Source organism: Mchenga conophoros, linkage group LG15 (genome assembly GCF_057382185.1).
Source record: "Mchenga conophoros isolate Kocher_MC1m ecotype Shallow Benthic linkage group LG15, M_conophoros_male_GT1.1, whole genome shotgun sequence".
NCBI classification, from domain to species: domain Eukaryota; kingdom Metazoa; phylum Chordata; class Actinopteri; order Cichliformes; family Cichlidae; genus Mchenga; species Mchenga conophoros.
Window position 1 is genome coordinate 25,764,433 of NC_140540.1, and position 20,655 is coordinate 25,785,087.

Genomic DNA, 20,655 nt, shown 5'->3' on the forward strand with positions numbered 1-20,655 from the left:
AAGGTTCATCTCAGCACTGAGTGCTCATGCTCACATCTCTGCCACTTTTAAACTGGATGTGCATCCAGGGAGCAGCTACATGGACCCATCGTTACCAGAAAGGAGAGAAAATCCTGTTTTCAGTGCACGCTCTGGGTCATGTCCTTCAGATGCTTCAGGATGTTGAAGCAGACTCTGTGCTAACAGTCTGACCCGGGGAAGGAAGTCATGGTGCACAACCCTGCGAGTGTTCCTCACCTTCAGGCAGCTGGCTGGATGTTTGATCTCTGCAAGTGTGAAGTCTGTGCTGAAATCCCAAAATGGATGAGTAATGGGCCAAATTAAAAGCAGGTATGGTAGATTTTATGGACTCATTCCACAAACTTGTTGAACTCTGTGCAGCATCCTTCATTTTAATGAGCTGATTGCATTTCGTGGTTTTTACTGGAGACAAAGCTGCTGAGATGCTTGGATTTTTGAGTCAGCGAAGCCCACATTTATTTGTGTAGGTTGAAGGCTTTACATTCATCTACCAGCCACCTCTCTTTGTTGTCTCCTGCACACGAGCACAGCTGTGATGGAAAGTAATCTCAGAATATAAAGAAGCTGTTCGTCTGCGTGTAATTCCTCTGCTTGATTGCTGCTGTGCCAGCTCGCTCTGATCAAAGATGCGATGAAACTGCACACATGCTCGTTTGAACCAGTGGTCGTGGTGCTTCAGATAAGCTCTGGAGGTGGTTGATCTCCGTCTGCTACTGAAAACAATCATGTAAATCTTTGTGTTTGCAGCTCCTCCTGCAGCTTCTTATTTGCACCCTCTTTGCTACAGTCTCCCACACACTCGCTGTGATCACATTAAGCCTGGACTCTGGAAATTCAAGTGAAACGAGAAAAAAGGTTTTAAAATGCAAATAGTAAGGCGTGAAGAGAGAGCAGTGCTCCCCCGTCCAGAGGAGGTTTGGAGCCAGCAGAGATGCCATCAGCAGCTGGAACCAGTTTGGAATCAGACGGCTCTTTTTGACCACCAAGTTCTCCAGAGACCTTTTTTAAGCGAGTTTTAGATGTGAGGTTTTTGTTTAAGCATTTTAACCACCTACATACATTATGTGTATAATAATGCTTATATTAGTGTTGACAGGGGTGTATTCAGAAAACAGTACATGATGACTTTGTGTGTGCGGACCAGAATGATGTACCCACACTGTGGTCCACACAGACGTTCTACACACACAGTTCAACACACACAAAAAGAAACTCTGGTGTTGAAACAAAGACTTTCCTGATGAACTGTAAAGTCTTTAAGTGAGATGAGTAGAGGAAATCACCCCCGCTTTGCTGAGTGTGGATGGACCAAACTCTTCAAGCTTTTATCAGCTGTTGGGCGTCTTGACTCCTCGTTTCTGATCTGCAGCCACAGCAGCTCTCTCTTGCTTGCTCGCTCTCTCTCTCTCTCTCTCTCTCTCTCACAGTTGAAGAGCTTGAATTTCATCATCCTTAAGTGAAGGTTTGCTGTGGTTGGAATCAAACACAGAAATCTGTTTCTCATTTATTTATTTGTGTAAATGATCCTCTGTGGCTGTGCTTACAGCTAGTGTCCTTGTTTATTTGTGTGCTACGATCACTTTTGTTACATAATACGAGCTTAAAGTGCAGACTCTCTGCATTCGTGTCCAAACTGGAGGAAGGGTTTGGATTTGTGACTCTTATATAATTATACATGTCCCCCTCTTTACAAAGAGCAAGCGTAATTGGACAGTTGACTCAAAAAAAAAAAAAAGTGTTAGACGCTAAAACGTGGCTGCAGGTGTGTCTGTGTGTATTAGCTGAACCTGCTGATACAGCAGCGATTATAGGTGTAATAAACCGTGACCCTTTCACAGAAGTCAGCACTGCAGAACACACACACACACACACACACACACACACACACACACACACCCCTCAGAGTGTGAATGAGAAAAAGAACCAGAGAGGAAGAGGAGGATAAGGGTTAAAATGTTACTCAAAGAATCGATGAAGAGCCGTGTGGAGGGATGCTGGGGGAGGGTGCAGAGCCATTGCTGGGATTAAAGAGGAGGTGCAAGGAGTGAAGTAGAGAAGGAGATTAATGTGCTGGTCAGCAAACAGGAGGTGAAGCCTGGGAGAAGCGACTCCCCTCGGCCTGCTCTTTAATCAGTCCTGGAGCTGATTATTCAGCCTGTTAGCCTCCAACGGGCTTCAGGTGGCGTTGTTTCAGGAGAGCCGCTCACACAATCCCATTAGCCACATTTATTCTGTTCCCAGATACGTGGCCCCAACTTTTATCCCCTATCCTTGTTCTTTGGCTCTTTGACATTATTACAAATTTAAATAAAGCTCTGCCAGAATAAATGTCAACACTGGGTTTATTCCCAAGCTTCTAAAGCTTGAAACCATCACAGCTGAGAGCCAAACCCTAACCCAACTCTGACTTCACGCCTCAGTCCTTCCATCATTACAGTGACTCAGGAACATGCAGACAACACGTTTGACTTCATCACTTGTGCTGTCTGATAAAGCTGCAGTCCTTCATGTCATGCTGGTCTGGTTGCACCTCTCAGTTCATCCTCTGTCTGAAACAAGCGTTAGGATGCAGCGTTCTTCTGTTTGGACGCTCCTCACAAACGGGTGGATAGCCATCATGACCAGGTTAAGGACGCCCACCCTCCTTGACATCACTCAGAGCCAACCCATATTGAAAAGATATATAAATCTTGTAAAGTTTGTATCTGTCTTGTGTGAAACTTGTATGAAAAGCATACAAGTGTGAAAACAGATATAAGATCCCTTGAAAAATTATATAAATGAAACTTGCATGTTTTGGATACTTCTTAAAACAATACATGAAAGTAATGAGAAAGTGGCCACTTTCATGAGTAAATCATATAAGCCTTATATGATTCACTATATGATGCAAGTCTTTTAGAAGATTTCTTTTCCATATGGGAACAGTGGAACACACGGTGTGCAAACTGACTGAAACAGATGTACTGTGCATGACAGAAATAAGGACACAAGCTTTGGGACTTGACTCACGGACCGTCAGCACAGGGAACCAGGATGTAGTCATAGAAGTAAAACTGGTATTTCAAGGGTGAAGCTTTCTGAATGGGAGTCGGTTGGAGGTTTTAACTCCGTCAGTTTTATTTGGAGGTTTTTCTGCTGTGGCTTCAGCCTTAGTCTGTGACAGTCAAGTTTTTTTAAGACGGAAGTAAAAAAAACTGCTGCCAGGTCGACGTGAAGAACACCGAGGTCTTCACTGCAGTTTGAATAAACCTCTGAATGAAGAGGAGGAGGAAGAATAGGAGGAGGAGGGGTGTAAAAGTTCTGCTTGATGATTGTCGCAGTGTGTTGGCAAACCCTCAACCTCTGCCCAGAAACTCACTTACACACACTTTTCTGTGTGTGTGTGTTGACCAGTAGGAACATTCTGGTCAGTCTGAGTTTATCACGTTGGGAAAGAGGTTCAGATTTAAAATCAGCTTTTAATTTGGAATTCGCATTTCGTGGAATTTTGTCAGACTAACTAACACACACACACACACACACACACACACACACACACACACACACACACACACACACCACCTCGACTGGACTGGGTGACAAAATGAGTACACAGATCTGTGTGGATGCCATAATGAGTGGTCCCTGAAATGAGTCCCATAACTCATGAGAGACGATGAAATGAAGGAGCTCATGCGCTAAAATAAAAGCTGACGTCAGCAGGAACTCGAAACACTGGCAGCAGTGTTCCCCTCAATTAACCTCCTTTTACTTTCAGTCTCCACCTCACTTCTTTTAGATTTCTCTTCACATCCTTCTCTTAAATTCTTCACCTCAGAAGTTTATTTCACTTCATGGCTGATGGCGAGTGAGTTGGGATCAGCACATTGATAATGGGACAAATGTAAATCCAGTAGAAGGTCATATTATAAGCCCTCCATTTCCATAGTTTGTCTTCATCATTGAGCGTTTTTCAGTGGTATGTGAAGTTTCTGCCCAAATCTCAGCTGTCTGGACGCCTTTTCTTTCTTTTTCTGCAGGAAATGTGTTTTCAGTCATTTTCAGGCGTCCTGAATTGATTTTTTTCCCCCCATGTCAGCAGATATGATAAGAGAAGCTCTCAGAAACTCCTGCAGGTTGAGCAGCTCTAACCAAACACTTTTATTGCTGACTCTCAAACAAATAAAGATATATTGGATTGACTGTGTGTGAAATAAAATAGAACAAATACTGAGCGAGGTAAGGCGATAAAACTGAGGAAACACAGAAAAACAAGGCATATTTACACAAAAACACCTGGATATATTATATAAACTCGAATACTCTTCTCTTTCTATTTGTACTCTCAGGTGACGGGACGCTCAGAATTTGGGATGTGAAGGGTGCGGCGTGCAGATTGGCCATCCCAGCGCACAAGGCAGAGATCCTCAGCTGTGATTGGTGCAAATATGACCAGGTACAGGCCCTCCAGTTGGTTAAAAGGTTCCATATATTAAATGGCATATTTGGTTTAAAAGATACTTAAAAACAAACAAACAATACATTTAAAAACCTCTATGCCAGCCTTCATTTATACAGAGAAGTGTGTTTGTTTAAATGCATTTTACTGTCTGCATCAAACACTAAAATTACATCTGATTTTGTGACCTTTAACCCGGTTAGCTTTGTAAAGATTAGCTGGTGTCTGTCTGCAGAATGTTGTGGCCACAGGTTCAGTGGATTGTACTGTGTGTGTGTGGGACCTGAGGAACATCCGGCAGCCTGTCAATCAACTGCTGGGACACACGTACGCCATCCGCAGACTCAAGGTACACACACACACACACACACACACACACACACACACACACACACACACACACACACACACACACACACACACACACACGTGTTGGGTTTTTATATCTTGTGGGGACATCTAATTGACATAAAGCTTTCCCTAGCCCCTTACCCCCAACCCTAACCATGAAAAATGTTTTCGCGTCACACACAGACTGCATAAACGGAGACTTTCGGAAACAATGACACATTTTAGTCATATGATGCAGTCATGTGACCAATGAAACTAAGATAGCAGAGGGCATTATAGGGCAGATGTTTTGTTTGCTGTCAATTTTGACGACCCTATTAAAGATTAATATCAGTTTGTACTGATAGCTTTTCTTTAAATTCTTTAATTCTCAAATAACAGAGGTTGAATCGTCTTTAGTTTCATGAATGCGCAATGCAGGAACGTAAGCGTTTCAGCCGTTTCAGTGTGGATGAACAAATGTTCTGAAACGACTGAAAATGATAGTGTGGACGCGGAGCATTTTTAGATGAAAACACCGTTTTCAAATTTATCCGGATTAGTGTAGACGTAGCCTAAGTGTGTGCCGCTGAAGCATATTCACCGTGTGTGTGTGTGTGTGTGTGTGTGTGTGTGTGTGTGTGTGTGTGTGCGCGCTGGTCGAGATGTAGTGTGAAGTCTGACAGCGTCAAAACACCCAACCAAATGGTGGTAATAAGACCTCACTCTCGTGCTACACTGTGTGTGTGTGTGTGTGCAGTGATGTATGTGCTGTTCTCACACACACACACACACACACACACACACACACACACACACGCACACGCACGCACGCACTCTCTTGGAGGACATTACACTGATGCAGATTTCGTGCAGACTTATTGTGGCATCGTCGCTACGTCGTAACCACAGACCTCTCTAAAACACTGCACCGTACCCCGACGTGCACTTCCCTGAAACATAACCACATGTCGTGCCTCTTCACTACTGTCGATTCTGCCACCTTTTCTCTGTGGTTTTTACATTTATTATAATAATAATAATAATAATAATAATAATAATGGATACTTTATTGATCCCCATGGGGAAATTACTTGTTTTTCTCTGCATTTGACCCATTCACTCAGTGAAGCAGTGGGCAGCCCACTAAGCAGGCGCCCGGGGAGCAGTGTGTAGGGACGGTACCTTGCTCAGGGGTACCTCAGGGTAGCCGTTAAGTGGATTCGAACCGCCGACCTTCCGATCATGGGGCGACCACTTTACCTACTGAGCTATCCCTGCCCCATTTATCAGTGAGAGAACAACAGGAAAAATAATTATAGCATCAAAATGAGGACTGACCGATGTCATCAGATTGGGTGGAATGGGCATGAGGGAATGTACGAAGAAGTGGAAAAACTAGACGGACATATGGAGAGCCATTCTCCATAATAAAGCATTCATAACACACACTGGGTCACCAGAACGGGGTAAAAAGGAACATGCTGAGATAAAGTCTGAGAATTTCATATCTAACGAAGCACACAGAAGCGCTCCAGGTTACAGGTTAGCATGTTCACAGCATAATAACCATAAACATTCTGCATTCAATAACGCGGAGTCTGCTTAGACTCATTCATTCCCAGTAACTGTGATCCTCATTAGGGATAAACTAATATATTGGCCAAACATGGATATCGGCTGATATCATTCCTGTTGACTCTTGGCAGATTCACTGACATTTAAATGTTCAAGAGTCAAGAAAAAAAACTCAATGACCTGTTCAGATCAGCCAGGCTGTTATTTTAAAGGTTCAGCCCATCGAGCTGCTGCTGTGGGCTTTTTCAGCACAGCTGTACCCCATCGATCGAGGAGACTTGCTCTGAAACTGCTTGTCACCATTTGCAAATCTGTCAGCTTGTATCGATTCTCTGCAGGGAGCACAAACAAGGTGATCGGCAGCAGGAGCGTAACGAGATAAAAATAAAGCAATGAACAGAGGCGGACCGCGGCGCTTCTGTTCGGCTGTCACATCAAAAATTCACAGTGAGCGAGCGAGTTTCTTACAGACGAGTGATCAGCACGTAATGAACCTCTGACAAAAGAGGAATCCCTGTCTCGAAGTACACAAGTCAGAGCGTGCTCAGTCCGTTTTGCGTACTGCTCTGGCTTTACAGGTGGAAGGCTCCTCACTCAAACTCCAGCCAAACCAAACCTGGGGTAAACTATCAATGGATATTTCACTGTGACCTCACTCACTGGTTTGTTGAGTCCTCATTCAAAGCCTTGATTTTTTTTTTTTAAATCGTTTTTCACTACATTGTCCCGGTTGGGCACATAAAGTGTAGTCTGAATGAGATAATGAGGGAATATAAACCCCACAGACACACACATCTGCTAACTGCTGCTAAATAACAGATCAGATGGTAGAATGTCACCAGACTTGTGGACAGTCTGTAAGCTACACCCACCTGTGTCGACTTCTACCTGTCAGGTAAGGCGGCCCCGCCTCGATCTTTAAGCTATGCTATCAGAATCAGAATCAGAATCAGAATACTTTATTGATCCCTGGGGGAAATTATTTTTTGTTACAGTGCTCCATTTTAAACCAACATTAAGACAAGACAGACAATACGCTAACTAAGAATAGTACAATATATACATATATATACATACATACATACATACATACATACATACATACATACATACATACATACATAAGTCACTTATAAATAAATATTTGGAAAAGAAACATGTGGGACCGACTCACTGCTGCCGGCAGCCTTAAGTGGACGTCATAGGAAGTGCGGTTTTTGGTGCTTCTGTGATGCCTTTACTTTCCAGCCCTGCCAGCTGCTGCTTGGTTAGCAGTTTCTGAGCAGCTTACCTGCAAACCAAACATTTCTGCTGCATCGTCACAGCTGCCTGGGTTTTACTTTGGTAATAAATGTGTTTGCAAGTAAAGCAGCGTTAAATGAACGTGAAGTGCAGTAAAGAGAAGGATGTTAAACGAGGCCAGGACTCGATATGAAAGGTGAAACTGTCAGATGCAGAGAGGGGAACAAATGAGCGAATAAATTAATTTGGGAGTGCGTCGTCGGTGAAATCGCTCTCTGTGGACTCCTCGCAGGCTCTCCGTGTCTCTGCACAAACTGCTGAGCAGAGAAATGCTGCAAACTCTGCTCAGCCTGCCGGAAGCTGTTTTTCTTTCATGATGGAGACGAAAATGTAGTTTTTTTTTTTGTTTGTTTTTTTGGATGATGGGGACAAACTGGAGCTCAGCATCAGAAACAGTGGCATGTGCATGAAGCACAAACTGAGCAGCGTCTTCTGTTGTTCTGCATATTGTGAAAGGAAAACTGCAGTTATTACTGGCGTTTTTGTAAAACACACACAGTAATTTTACTTTAAAAGTCTAAAACATTTCAGCACTTTTTCACGTTGTGGTTATTATCTTGTGTGTGCACAGCGGAGCTCGAAGTTCCAACGACACATTGTAAAATGTGTCATTTTTTTAATTTAAACCTTCAAACTGTCAAACATGCCCTACCTCCTTCACCTCCATGCTGATTTAAGGTTAAAAGGTGTGCAGCATGTCCCTCTGGAGGGTTTTTGACTCCCCTTCACATTATTACATATTATTGTTTCTTTGTAATCAGATTATGAATATTTGAGGAAAGCAGCAGGTGTTCGTGATGGAGATTAAAGCTGATAACTTGCTATTCTTCCTTTCTTCCTTTGGAAACATGATCTCAATAAACCGTTTTCCATTTTGTTCCTTTTCCTGCAGTTTTCTCCCTTTGATAAGACTGTGCTGGCGTCCTGCTCGTATGACTTCACTGTCAGGTAAGATCACCTGTGGCGTTTCTCTCTGTTCGACCTGTTTATTTAAGGACCTTTAAACAAGGTTCTCTGCAGCTCAGTGCTGGTAGAACGTTAGGAGCGCTAACAGGCGAGCAAGCATGTGGAACTCATTTTGTTCCACATCATTTTGTGAAAGCTGCTCTACAAGTTTAATGTGTTTGCACAGAGAAATGGAGAGAAAACATTAGAGAGCAAAGCAAAGCATGAACCCCACTGAGCTCATTTACACATTAAACAAAGAAAATAAAGATGCGAACAAATAGTTCAAGATGTTTAAAAATGATGGGCCTGACGTCGCTTTGCTCTTTAGTTATTCAGCTCCGGAGGTTAATGCAGAACATTATTCACAACAGGCGTATTTAGAAATGATTGACGTTGTGAGCTGCAGTGGATGCCAGAAATCAAAAGTTTAATCTGAAATTTGAAACATCTCAAATAAATCAGACTTAAATAAATGAAGAGATCACCTGAGTTCGACGTTTCCTGAAGCTTCGACTTCACTTGAGACAAAATGGACAAAAACACGAGCAAACTCCAACCATCTTCACAGCTCCTTGTGGTTTCCGCTCGTTTTTACCCCCCAGCTGAAAGCCCTGGGTACCAAAGAATGAGTGTGAAAAAGTCCAAATTCCCAGTGAGCCAGTACATCATGTGGAAGAACGAGCATCTACTCTGGACAAATAAACTCTGAGGTCGGCTTTAAGTTACAAAGAGGAATCCAGGTGCCAGCGGTTATTTCAGGGCTGGGGCGTGCAGCATGTGCACGGTGTGGATGACCTACACCTGCAGAGTAATGTTAACATTTCTGCAGAAATGAGTCTCCTCTCTGGGTCTTTAAGATAACCTGTAAAGTTTTTGTCATGCAAATTTGATTCTTTGAAAGGAACTTTCTTTCGAGGTTAAAGGAGCGGCGATGTGATGTGGCCTGCACAGTATTTCTGCTCCTTTCCTTTCAGTTACTGCCAAAGGGAATGGATGGTGTCATCATGGCAGAAGCAACGAGTCAGGACACTGAGGGAGAATTTGCGGTAAAGTTAACCAGTGTGTGAGATGGAGGGACGGACACAGAGGAAGGATGAGCTGCTCCTTTATTGGGCCACAGAGGATGAGTTAATAAAATGTGTAATTTCAAGGGAGACTGCCTCTGTGCTTCTCATGAGAATATATCTGATCCGTCCTCTCTGTCCGCTCGGCTCTTTAAAACCACAGAGGAATCGATGTTGTTCTGTGCGTCTGTCAGGCTGTGCGGGCAGATGATGGATAAACAGATGCAGTAAGATGGATGAAAGGTGAGGTTGCCCTGTTGTCCGGCCTGGAGCAAGACGTTGTTTAACAGTGATTAATCAGTGAAAGGAAAACGAATGAGGAAGCAGTCTGGCAGTCGATGAGTCATTTAAACCACTCAGTAGTTTTTTCTTCTCTAATGTGAGGAATGTGTTTGTTTTGGGGACTGTTGCTCTGACAAAATAACTCATTTGAAGATGTTGCTTCAAGTTCTGAGAAATTCTCAGAGGGGTTCCCAGAGCTGGCCGCAATGTCTTTCGAACCAGGCGGATCACTCTGCCCCGAGATGACCACTTTAGGGTTACGCCCTCTCTGTGACATCATGCAGCTTAACGGGACAGAAACAACTGGTTGACTTGAGTGTTTGGAGCAACCGGAAAGCTGAGGGAGTGTTTAGTTTGCAGGGATGATGTTTTAAGAAGATCCAACGTTGTAACAGTGGATGTACGATGGAAAATGAGTGACAGCGGGTCTCTGCTCATGTTGCTCGATGCATCTCTGTGCTGCACACGCTTAAGAAACGAACAAAAAGCATTCAAACTCTAAGTTTATCTTTAATAAAGACAGGATGTGAAGCTTGTATGCTAATTATGCAGAGCTGCCGGATGGAAGATGATCTAAAATAATTGATTTTTTTTAAGAGATGCAAGCTTCTTTCAGATGCTTTGCTAACAGTGTTAGCATTACATAATGACAGCCAGTGGAGAAGGTGCTGACGTGAGATCCGGTATCTCCAACCGTCCCTGCAGAAGCGATGCTGCTGTGTGGCCTCCACTTATTTTCTCTTCCCTCTGTAGTTTGCGGACAACCTCAGATACGATTATAATAAATACAATGATGATGTTGAGAGGCACAGATGGGAAAGACTCTCATGCTAACATGATATGAAGACAGTTGAATGATTACAAGTATTAAAAGTTGAAATGGGAACTAATTTTAATGCTTTGTTCATTAAATTTATTCTTTATTATACAGAAGATCAGTTTTGGTTGATATGAAGTGTCCTTGATTACAATTATCATGATGAGTGAAGTCTCAAGTTATAAATAAAACTTGGACATAATGACATCCGCCTTTAAAAGTCTAAACGATGTTTCAGATAACACATCTGTAACAAGGTCTATTATGTGGTAATAAGCAGCTGGAGGTAACTAAGAAACCACTATCTGTACCTACAGCATTTTCATATGAAAAATAAATACCAGAATCCGTTCGGACCAAGTTTAGATCGCTTTCAGTCTGGTTTGGCGCTTAATTTTGTCCTTGGCACAAACTTTTCCTTCATGTAGTCTCTCTCTGGTTCCTCTGCCTCTTCCGTTCTTTTCATTTTTTTCTAGTCAGAATCAGCTTTGACCAGAATAAATAAATGATGGATACGCGACCAAGGGAGTTTTTCCTTCCCACTCTTTCTCTGTATTATCATCTTTACAATATAAAGTACTGATGGAGAAACAACGGAGGCAACAGTAGTTGTGATTCGGTGGTATATAAATAAAACTTGTAAACACATTATTTTGGTTTCTTCTGTTTCTTCGTGTGATCCCAGCCCGAGTCCATTATGATTATCCAGTTGTGGAATTGGTTTTGTGCTCTTGGTCTTGTTTTAGATTGACTTTGTTCTTCTTGTGCTTCGCGTCGCCGCGATCAGGGCTCTGTTTGGGTCAGATCGTTGTTCTCGAGAATTTCTTTATGTCTCTGTCTGATTTTGAGTCTGAGTGTCTGCGTAATAGATAAAACATGAAAGTATTTAAAGTGCTTGTATTGCACGGTATAATTTGAGTGTTGAAGTGCTGCTGCCTGTTTGTATTCAGCAAACCTTCCTTGCATATACAAAGTGTTTTTCAGAATTTATTGTCCTAAATCATTTGTAATCGTCACTTTTATGCCAGAAATCTTTCTCTGCAGCCTCGGGGCTTCATTGTAAAGGACGGCAACAGTAAAAACCTTTGTTTGGTGCTTTCTTAGTGTTTCTGTGGATTATTACTGCAGATGCTGACGAGCTCACAGCCGCAAGCAAAAATCTGCTGGAATCTGGTGTGTGTGTGTGTGTGTGTGTGTGTGTGTGTGTGTGTGTGTGTGTGTGTGTCAGGGCAGCCCAGCAGTCTACATAGAGTATCTGAGCCAATTAAAGCTCGGATCAATAAAACACGGGGTCTGACACAGACCCAGCTAACGGCACGTCCCGCTTTGAGCTGTCCGTCTTCCCTTTGGCGTTTTAGCTGTTTTTCCCTCAGTTATGTTTGGCATCTTAAATGTCTGCTGTTTATTTCCGCGGGCTCCCTCTTTCAGCTCGCCACCAATCTTTCCTTTCATCCTTTGTTTGGTGTCTTGTCAGCTGCAGGAGCAATTGAGTCATGCAGAGAAACGTAATTCACCAAATCACGCAGAGCTTAAGATGAAAACACGGCAAAACCAGCAGAGCGGGTCCCCTTTGAAACTGTCTTAATACCTGCATGTAATAGGAAAGCAGCTGTTTGTAATCATAAACCCACAAAGAGTGATGAACGGCTCAGCAACATAGAGCTTAAAAGCTCTATGTTGCTCTATGTTGCTCTATGTTGCTCCTAGTTTTGGTATCAAGTCATTTTTGTAACAGCAGCAGGAAGTAACTGATTGATATCATCCTAGAGGTGATTGATTGACCAAACAGGTGTGTGTGTCTGTGTATGTGTGTGAGCGTGCATTCACATCTTTGTGGGGACCAAAAATTGGAAGTTTACTATGCAAAATCCTGGTCCCCACAAGTTTGAAGACAACTTTGAGACTCAAAATGTGGTTTTATTGACAGAGTTACATTTGGGTTATGGTTAGGTTTAGGCTGAGGGTTAGGCATTCATGTTTCATGGTTAGGGTTAGGAGAAGGGGCTCGGGAAAACATTATGTTAATTAAATGTCCCCACAAGATATGAATACCCGATGTGTGCGTGTGTGTGTGTGTGTGTGTGTGTGTGCGCTTCTTCAATAGCAACGTGATGCATGTTTGTTTTGCGTTGAATACTCCAAACACAGGATATGAAGACAATTATCACCCATTGTCAGCTGTGTGTGTGTGTGTGTGTGTGTGTGTGTGTGTGTGTGTGTGTGTGTAAGCATCCCTCAGGTGTGACAGTTGTGGGCTCTAATAACCCCAAAAGGAGGAAACGCCCCTCTTCACATTCAGGTCCACAAGCTCTCACACACACAGCAGTGTGTGTGAGACATTTTCCTCACTTGTTGGTATTTGGGGTCACACTAGAACATCTGTTAGCATTGTTGCTAATGCTCGCTGCGAGCGCTCCGACTGCCTCCATGTCCAAACATTCTGAATTCTGTGCAGGTGTGAATCTGAGCATAAGTTATTGTCTGTCTTTCTGCTGGCCCTCTGTCTCTGGGCAAGCCCTGCAAACTTAGATCAAATAAGCAGTTAAGGATGGATTATGGATGTATACATTATTTATGTTTTGGGCACTCATTGTGAAATTTTAATTATTAACATGTTTCATTAATGTCGTAGTCACGGGGGGGAAACAATGGTTTGAGACCGCAGCATGGTCAAAGTCATTGTCTGAAGCAGTTGCTTTGTAGACGGGGAGCAGGTCTGCTGCTGTCTGCAAAGCAAATTTGTCAAGGCAATAAAATGCCAATAAGATGGATTCAGTTTCTCAGTTTGTGACTGAATGGGGTCAACTGAGTGGGTGAACTGGTTATTACATGCAGTCTGTTTGTGGTGATAAACTGGTGAAAATCGTAAATCTTCATGCACAGATATTCATGTTAATGCCTTTCATTCAGAGTCCAGAGAGAACCTCACAGATCTGAAAGAGAAATTCGAAAAGTCACCGAACTGTCTGAGTCGGACTGCAGTCACTCCGAGTCAGACCGGGATTGTTGGGAGACAGATAGCCTCCCGCCAGGCGACCTGTGGTTGACAGTGGGCGCAGAGCAACACGTTCTCAGCGATTAATGATTTCCCAATCATTAATCGCTTTGGAAAACACTATCTAATACGATTAAGATTGTGGTTAAGGTTAGGATAAAGGTTAGAGTTGGACACGGCTGGAATGCGTGTTACCGCCAGGAGTGTCGTTCCATTGTATGCCATCCACAATCCGGCGCGTATCATAGGGACGCGGAAGGTCACCTTTCGCGTTCCTATGGGATGCCTCGAGACATGACAAATCGTCGGTATGTTACGCGTTGGGAATGAGAACGGTCTGCGCAAAGAGAGATTAAAGGTGAGGCATGTTCAAACTCAGTTTGTTACCGCAGCTACTTGTAATCGTTTTTTTCTAGTCATGGGGCGGTTGCCGTCCTGTCCTGAGCGAGCCATCATACACAAAATATTCACTGATTTGAACCAAAACCATTTTGTTTTCCTAAAGTTAATCAGGTGAATAACTGAAAGCGTTTAAATGCTTGTGAATATTATCCTAAACACACCACCACCACTGCTGCAGCTAAAGTGAACTTTAGGCAGTTTCAGTGGTCAGTACTAAAAAAGGTGCTACGTTAGGTTTGAACTCTGACTCAGTAAACATCCCTGCTTCTGTGGGCTTCCCTTTGTGTTGAGACACGTGTGGAAGCAAACACTCGCCTAATCCACCTGTACACTCACGGATATATATGCAAATATACCAACACACACACACACACACACACACACACACACACATAGTTGTTTTAATCACTTTCTGTCCTGCTGTGCTTGAAGTTTGATTTAGGCTTCTGCGGGAAATCTACGTCCTAACTACGATGTCACCAGAAAATCCTTTTAACCCTATGCTCCAACCTTCCACGCCATTCAAGTGTAATTACATTTCATGGGAGGTGCACATCAGGTCACGTGGAATGTTACGGCGTAGATTTCAGGGATTTTTCTCATCATGAATGTATTAATGTAGTTTAAAATGCTCTGCACAAACACTTTTAGACTCTTTTAGGCCACAGTAAAGTGATGCCAGCCAGAAAACAAGTGTTCCAGTATGTGTTTTTTGTGTTTTCGTTTTTTTTTTCTTCTCTTCTTTGGTTCTTCAGTTGTATTTTAAAGATTCAGGGGCAGGTAAGCTGAGAGTAAATGCTGTGCTACATTCATATCGCCCTACACATTAATGTCAAATAAATTAGATTAAGATTTGCAAGCTTAGCAAAATTAAGGCTATAAAAGATCTATAATGCAGCTCTGCATTTCAATCCTGTCAGAGAACAATCGCGGTACATTTAATACATGTAATTAATCGTCTTTTCCTTTCTTTTTTTAGGCTTGCTTTATATATTATACTTCATATTAAAGATTGACTTCAGCACCACAATCCAAAATATATGACTTTTAATTAAGCCTTTCTTCTCTGCGGGCTCTTTTGAAACACACAGAGTTGGTGTTTAGTTTGAAACGGAGACTCTGAGATCATGTTTTCCTTTTATAACGTCTCGTGTTTGCTTTAGATAACACAATCTGCCGCGTGCGTGTATTTGTGTGTGTGTGTGAGACCCTTAACATTAATTTCCTGTTTAAATTAAACTGATCAGAGCCATGAGCTTAATGGGCACGTTCTCTTTACATTTCTGTCTCGTTGTCATCTTATCTTTAATGTTGTTGTGTACACATTCTGTTATTTTTACAGCCTTTGCCCTTTATTTTCGCCCTCGTGACCCCCCTCCCCCCATGCTGTGAGTTAATGAGTTTTATAGTAATGCACAAAGCTGGCAGGTGAATGGATAGTTCTATAGAATAAAACACAAAAGCGGCTAAATAATCACCTACCATGGAAAATGCAGACAAAAGACGGCCAAGCTTCATTTCTCCAAATAACATGTTGTGTTTGTCTAAGTGAGACAGTCACTGGGTGTCACGTATGTTCACACAAACACACAAACGCATGACCTGCTGTCATCTATAACATAATCTGAAGATCCCACTTCCTCTTCCTCACATTTAACCTGATGACTGCCGGTGTCTCGTTTTTGTTGCAGTGATGATCGATTGATTAGTAAGAATGTGCAACTTTATGATTGGATCCCAAAAAACTAGTCATCACTTACAGTACTGTGTAAAAGTCTTGAGCCACCCATTATTCTTTATGTTTTGGCAGGTGGATGATTTATTGAAACATACATGGATATACATATACAGCATATACAGTAAAAACAGAGCTTGTACTATTCTAACGAGCTTCAGAGTGAATATTAAGTATGAGTGCCTTTATTCTTCAGCTCTATGTCAGCTCTGTGAGGATCTTCAGGATCAGTTCTCCAGGGTTCATGAAGGATGTTCAAAGCTCTTCTTTGGATGTTTCTGCCTTTTTGTTCTGTTCTCTGTCAGGATGATCTCACAGAGATCTGGCTCTGGGGAGGCCCATCCATGACTGATAGTGTTCCCCTATATGTTCTTCTATCCAGGTATGATTTAATTATTAGCAGATGCGTTCCAGATGGTGGATCAAACTGACTGTATTTTTCTTCCCTCATAATTCATCTGTTTATCAAAGATCTCCAACATCACAGACTGACCTGCAGCTGAGACCATGACAGAGCAATCTGTCTGAGAGACTGCAGTCAGTCCAAATTGGGCTGCAACTGTTTGGAGACGGGTTGCCTCCCACCAGACAATCTGTGCAGTTACTCTGCAGTCAAAAGACGCTGAGGGTGTTACACGATCAACATCTGGGCCTTTAGTTGGTTGCTGGAATTACTTGCAGTTCGTCATCAAACAAAGAAGAAAATTCAGTGTAATCACGGGACAACCACAGATTAATCTTTCCCTCGTCACAAGGAGTTTGTCATCCTATTTTTACTCTAGTCCGGGGGGGGGCACTCTAAATTGCGTCCTCAGTGTCTTGAAGTTCTCCAGAGGCCTGGTAATGACCTGATCATTTGATTCCGGTGTGTTGACCCAGGGTGAGATCTAAAACCTGCAGGAGACGGGGCCTTGAGACTGGAGCGCCCCACCCCTGCTCTAGTCCAATATGATAAAAGCTATCTTGGCTCGTACTAACTGCTAATGGAAGGAATCCGGTCTTTGGGTGATGACGTAATGAATCCTGCTTCCGGGCCCAAAGTACTCTGTGTTTAATAAGGCTTTTGTGTTTTTTACATGTTTTAATGCTTTGTGTCTTGTTCTATTTAATCTCAACAAGCCCTAAAAACAGTCAGTGATCACTGTCGGCCTCTCTCGGGTTTTATTACCACTAATCATTTTAAAGCTCAGTTTTCAAAACCTTATGATGTAACTGCAGCCCAGCCCATGCAGCAGTATATTAATAACTAACCTCGTATTGTGGTTGGATTATCTCACCTGTTCTCCCGACTGAAGTTCGGTCCGTTTACCGCATCCTTCCATGCGATTGCGTTTGTCCTGAACCTTCGGGAACACCCGCGTTAACTTTGAGTGGAAAAAAGTTAGCGTTCATCGTCTAGCTTCACTGTTTATATTATGCTAACATAGCTGTGTCGCTAGCGATCAAGTAGCACATCATTATATACCAGCTAACCCAATTTCAGTAACCCTACAAACGTCACTGCTATTTTGTTTTCTGTCTTTATTTATGTTGGAAGTGATAGCAGAGCTGTACGTTTTAATTTGTTTTGTAAATCTCTCAGCCACAACATGGTATATTTTATATTTAGATGGAAACTAGTGAGCTAACTCCCTGCTAACTTCTAACTCCGTTACATTTCATAAATTTGGTTTTCATGGATGCCTGGATGTTAAACTTAATTTTTACACCTGGTAGAGCAACAACGCTGATCATTTTATTACAGATGAAAGGAGTTGGACAGTTTTAACTCTCAGTGACGCTGCAGTGATTGTGTGACTTAGGGACCTGCAGCGGAGTTTAGGCCCAGGCACGACTAATGACGTAAGACTTAAAGATCGGATTGGTTGTGGTTCTTGTAAACACAAACCCCAAACATCTGGCATCAAAGCAACACAAATGTGTGACTCCTCCCTGACAGAGGTAACTCTGGGCAGTGTTCAACTTCCCCAAGACAGAGAAGAGCAAAGTTGTCTCTGATGTTCATTCATGCAACATTGTGTTTTCATGCTGTTTACCATTCAAAAATGAAGGATAAACAGTTATATTAATAGTTCGTGATAAAGTGAATGAAACATCAGTTAACTAATATCTGTATGTTTTCATTCATTTTTCATAACCGCAGTGAAGCTTGTGCTTTCTGTGCTCAAACAGATTTATTCCCCCACAGTGCTTCACAGGACAGTTCTGTCACAGAGGTCCCATTCAGTGCATTAAGAGGCAGAATAATTATCTAGCAGCTATGAGCTGACTGCAGTGGCTCATGCTTTTAGATATCGATACTGTGGAAAATGTAGAAATCGAGCTGATTTTGTTTTTATCCCAATATTTGAGCATTAAATCATTAGATGATAATAAGAAAAATCTCATTAAACTGAGACTTTTTATTTCAGAAAGTCTCAATTTTCCAAGAGGTCACACAATGTTTTTAAAAGACAACTGGCTCAGCACCAGTGTCCAGATGTTTCTGTTTTCAGGGTCCTGATGATGGATGAATGTTGGGATGTTGGTTTTTCTTTGGAAACAGGGTTAATAGGTTGAAGCAGCAGCAGTCCTCCTCTGCTTCATGCAGGAGTCTCTGGAAGAGATCGTGGATCCTTTATTTGAAATATAAAGGCACTGGGCCCGGTTCACTGATATATTTGTAGAAATTGTTTTTACTTTCTGTACGAAATAATCAAGATCTCAAAATCTCGGGTGCCGGTTTAGCTCAGCGTGTTGAGCGGGCGCCCGCATGCCATATGGCAGAACGGCCAGCCCAGGTTCAAGTACGACCTGCGGCCCTTTGCCGCATGTCTTCCCCCTTCTCTCTCTGCCCCTGCTTTTCTGTCGTTTCTTCACTGATCTGTCTAATAAAGCTGAAAAAGGCCAATAAAATAAAATAAAATCTCAAAATCTCTTGACTCATCACAAGTGTTGTAAATTTAAAAGCTTGTTTTGAAAGTGCTGTTGTGTTGTTTATTTCAGGTCCTCAGAATTTTTATCTTCATGAGTGTGAATTATGAAAAAAACTCTTGTTAAGCTCGTTAAGTAAATTAGTGTGTATAAAAGCAAACACACACACACAGAAACATGTACAAGTGCAAGAAATTGAGCATGAACAGTGATTTACACCAACACACTCAGCACATAATATCACTAAATGCTCGACTGTCCCCAGATACCTATCACTCTGTGTGTGTGCGTGTGTGTGTGTGTGGGTGGGTGGGGCCTCAGTATTAATATGGGCCTAATGGAGCCCAGTGAGAGCTGCAGTGTTCCCTCTGAAAATGATTTAATTACATTTGCAAAGTGGATGAGTCTGGAGGGAGTGTTTGCTGCGTCAGGGCTTAAACACACACACACACACACTTACAACCAGAAAGAGAAGTAGTCTTTCAATTAGAGTGATTGGCCGCCGTGCCGGGGTCTGGATACTGTGTTTTATTTGCACTTACCTCGCTCGCTCTGTCACGTCTTTATTTTTCATAACCTCATTTTGGAGATTGCTCTCTCACTCACATCTCCTCCTCTTTAAGCCTTTAAAGCATCGACTCTGGTTCTTCCTTTTCTTTTGCTCGTAGTATAATAGGATTTTAGAATCGGTGCACAATAATGATGAAGTGAACTTTGAGTTGGTTTCTGGCATTCTGTCTCCACAGCGCATGCTGTCGGGATGCTTCTTGATCTGAGACCTGGCATTGCAAAAAAAGCTTGAAGGATCCTCTGTGGTCATTAAGCACCTTTTTTATGCAATATGCATCTTACCGTTTTGTTTTGTTATGGATGTTATGGAAGGGAGGGTGGCCTCATAAATAAGAATTATTTTGAACTGTGAATCATGCAAAGTCTCTCTAGTCGCACCTGAATAATAAGTATAGGTGTGTAGTCTATGGCAGAAACATGAATGAATGAATGAATGAATGAATGAATGGTGATGAAATAATGATGCACCATATCTTTAGCTATAAACAGCACAGAGAATACTTGGGGTCGTCGCTTTGGTCCCACTCTGTTACCTAAACTTCTAACATCTTTTTCTCTTCGTCCCTCTCCTCCTCCTCCTCCTCAGCAGTTTGTCATTGCATTGAATGGAAAAACACTGAGCTCTTCGTTTGTCTTTGACATGCTGCAGCTTGAAAATGATCAAATATTTGTGTGTGTGTGTTTGTAGGTTTTGGGATTATAGCCGACAACAGCCTCTCCTGGATACTGTAGAGCATCATTCAGAGTTTGTCTGTGGATTAGACTTCAACCTGCACATCCCCAACCAGGTAACATCACCCACCTGTGCTGTTTGTAATGAGCCAGCTGACTTACTGAGGTAACACTCAAAGGATGAAAGAACCAATGTTTTGTGTGTATGGGTGTATGTGGGTGTTCCTGTGTTAGCATCTGCTGAACAGGTTTTAGTTCTCAGACCAAAACACGCTCCCAGACTCATATTTATCCACATTCATAAATACATGTGTACACTCAGCTGGTTTTTTAAAGGTCTCCATTTTAGAAGTTTTCATGCAAATTTCCCAAACGTTGAGTAATCCAGCTAAAGACAAACCAAATGAGTAATATAACCTTCCTGAGTGTACGTCAGCCTTCTCACCACCATATAAACATAACAGTACTCCAAAATGTCTTTTAGCAGAGGTTCTGGGGACGATCTGTGTCCCCAGAACTTAGTTTAACATTGTGACACTCACTCAGGTTTAAACATTACCAGCGATGCTTGCTGAGAGTAATTAG

At 42.4% G+C, this 20,655-nt stretch overlaps 1 protein-coding gene across 6 annotated transcripts in view; it reads left to right on the forward strand.

Annotated features, from left to right (window-relative positions):
- Nucleotides 1-20,655, forward strand: part of pex7 (peroxisomal biogenesis factor 7) — a 44,523-nt gene that overhangs the window by 10,140 nt on the left and 13,728 nt on the right. For all 6 annotated transcript variants that reach the window (XM_085247692.1, XM_085247694.1, XM_085247691.1 and 3 more), the window contains 4 exons: nucleotides 4,353-4,459; nucleotides 4,698-4,811; nucleotides 8,565-8,620; nucleotides 20,087-20,186. In XM_085247692.1, coding sequence (XP_085103818.1) covers nucleotides 4,353-4,459; nucleotides 4,698-4,811; nucleotides 8,565-8,620; nucleotides 20,087-20,186 — 377 coding nt within the window. The remainder of the gene's footprint in view (nucleotides 1-4,352; nucleotides 4,460-4,697; nucleotides 4,812-8,564; nucleotides 8,621-20,086; nucleotides 20,187-20,655) is intronic.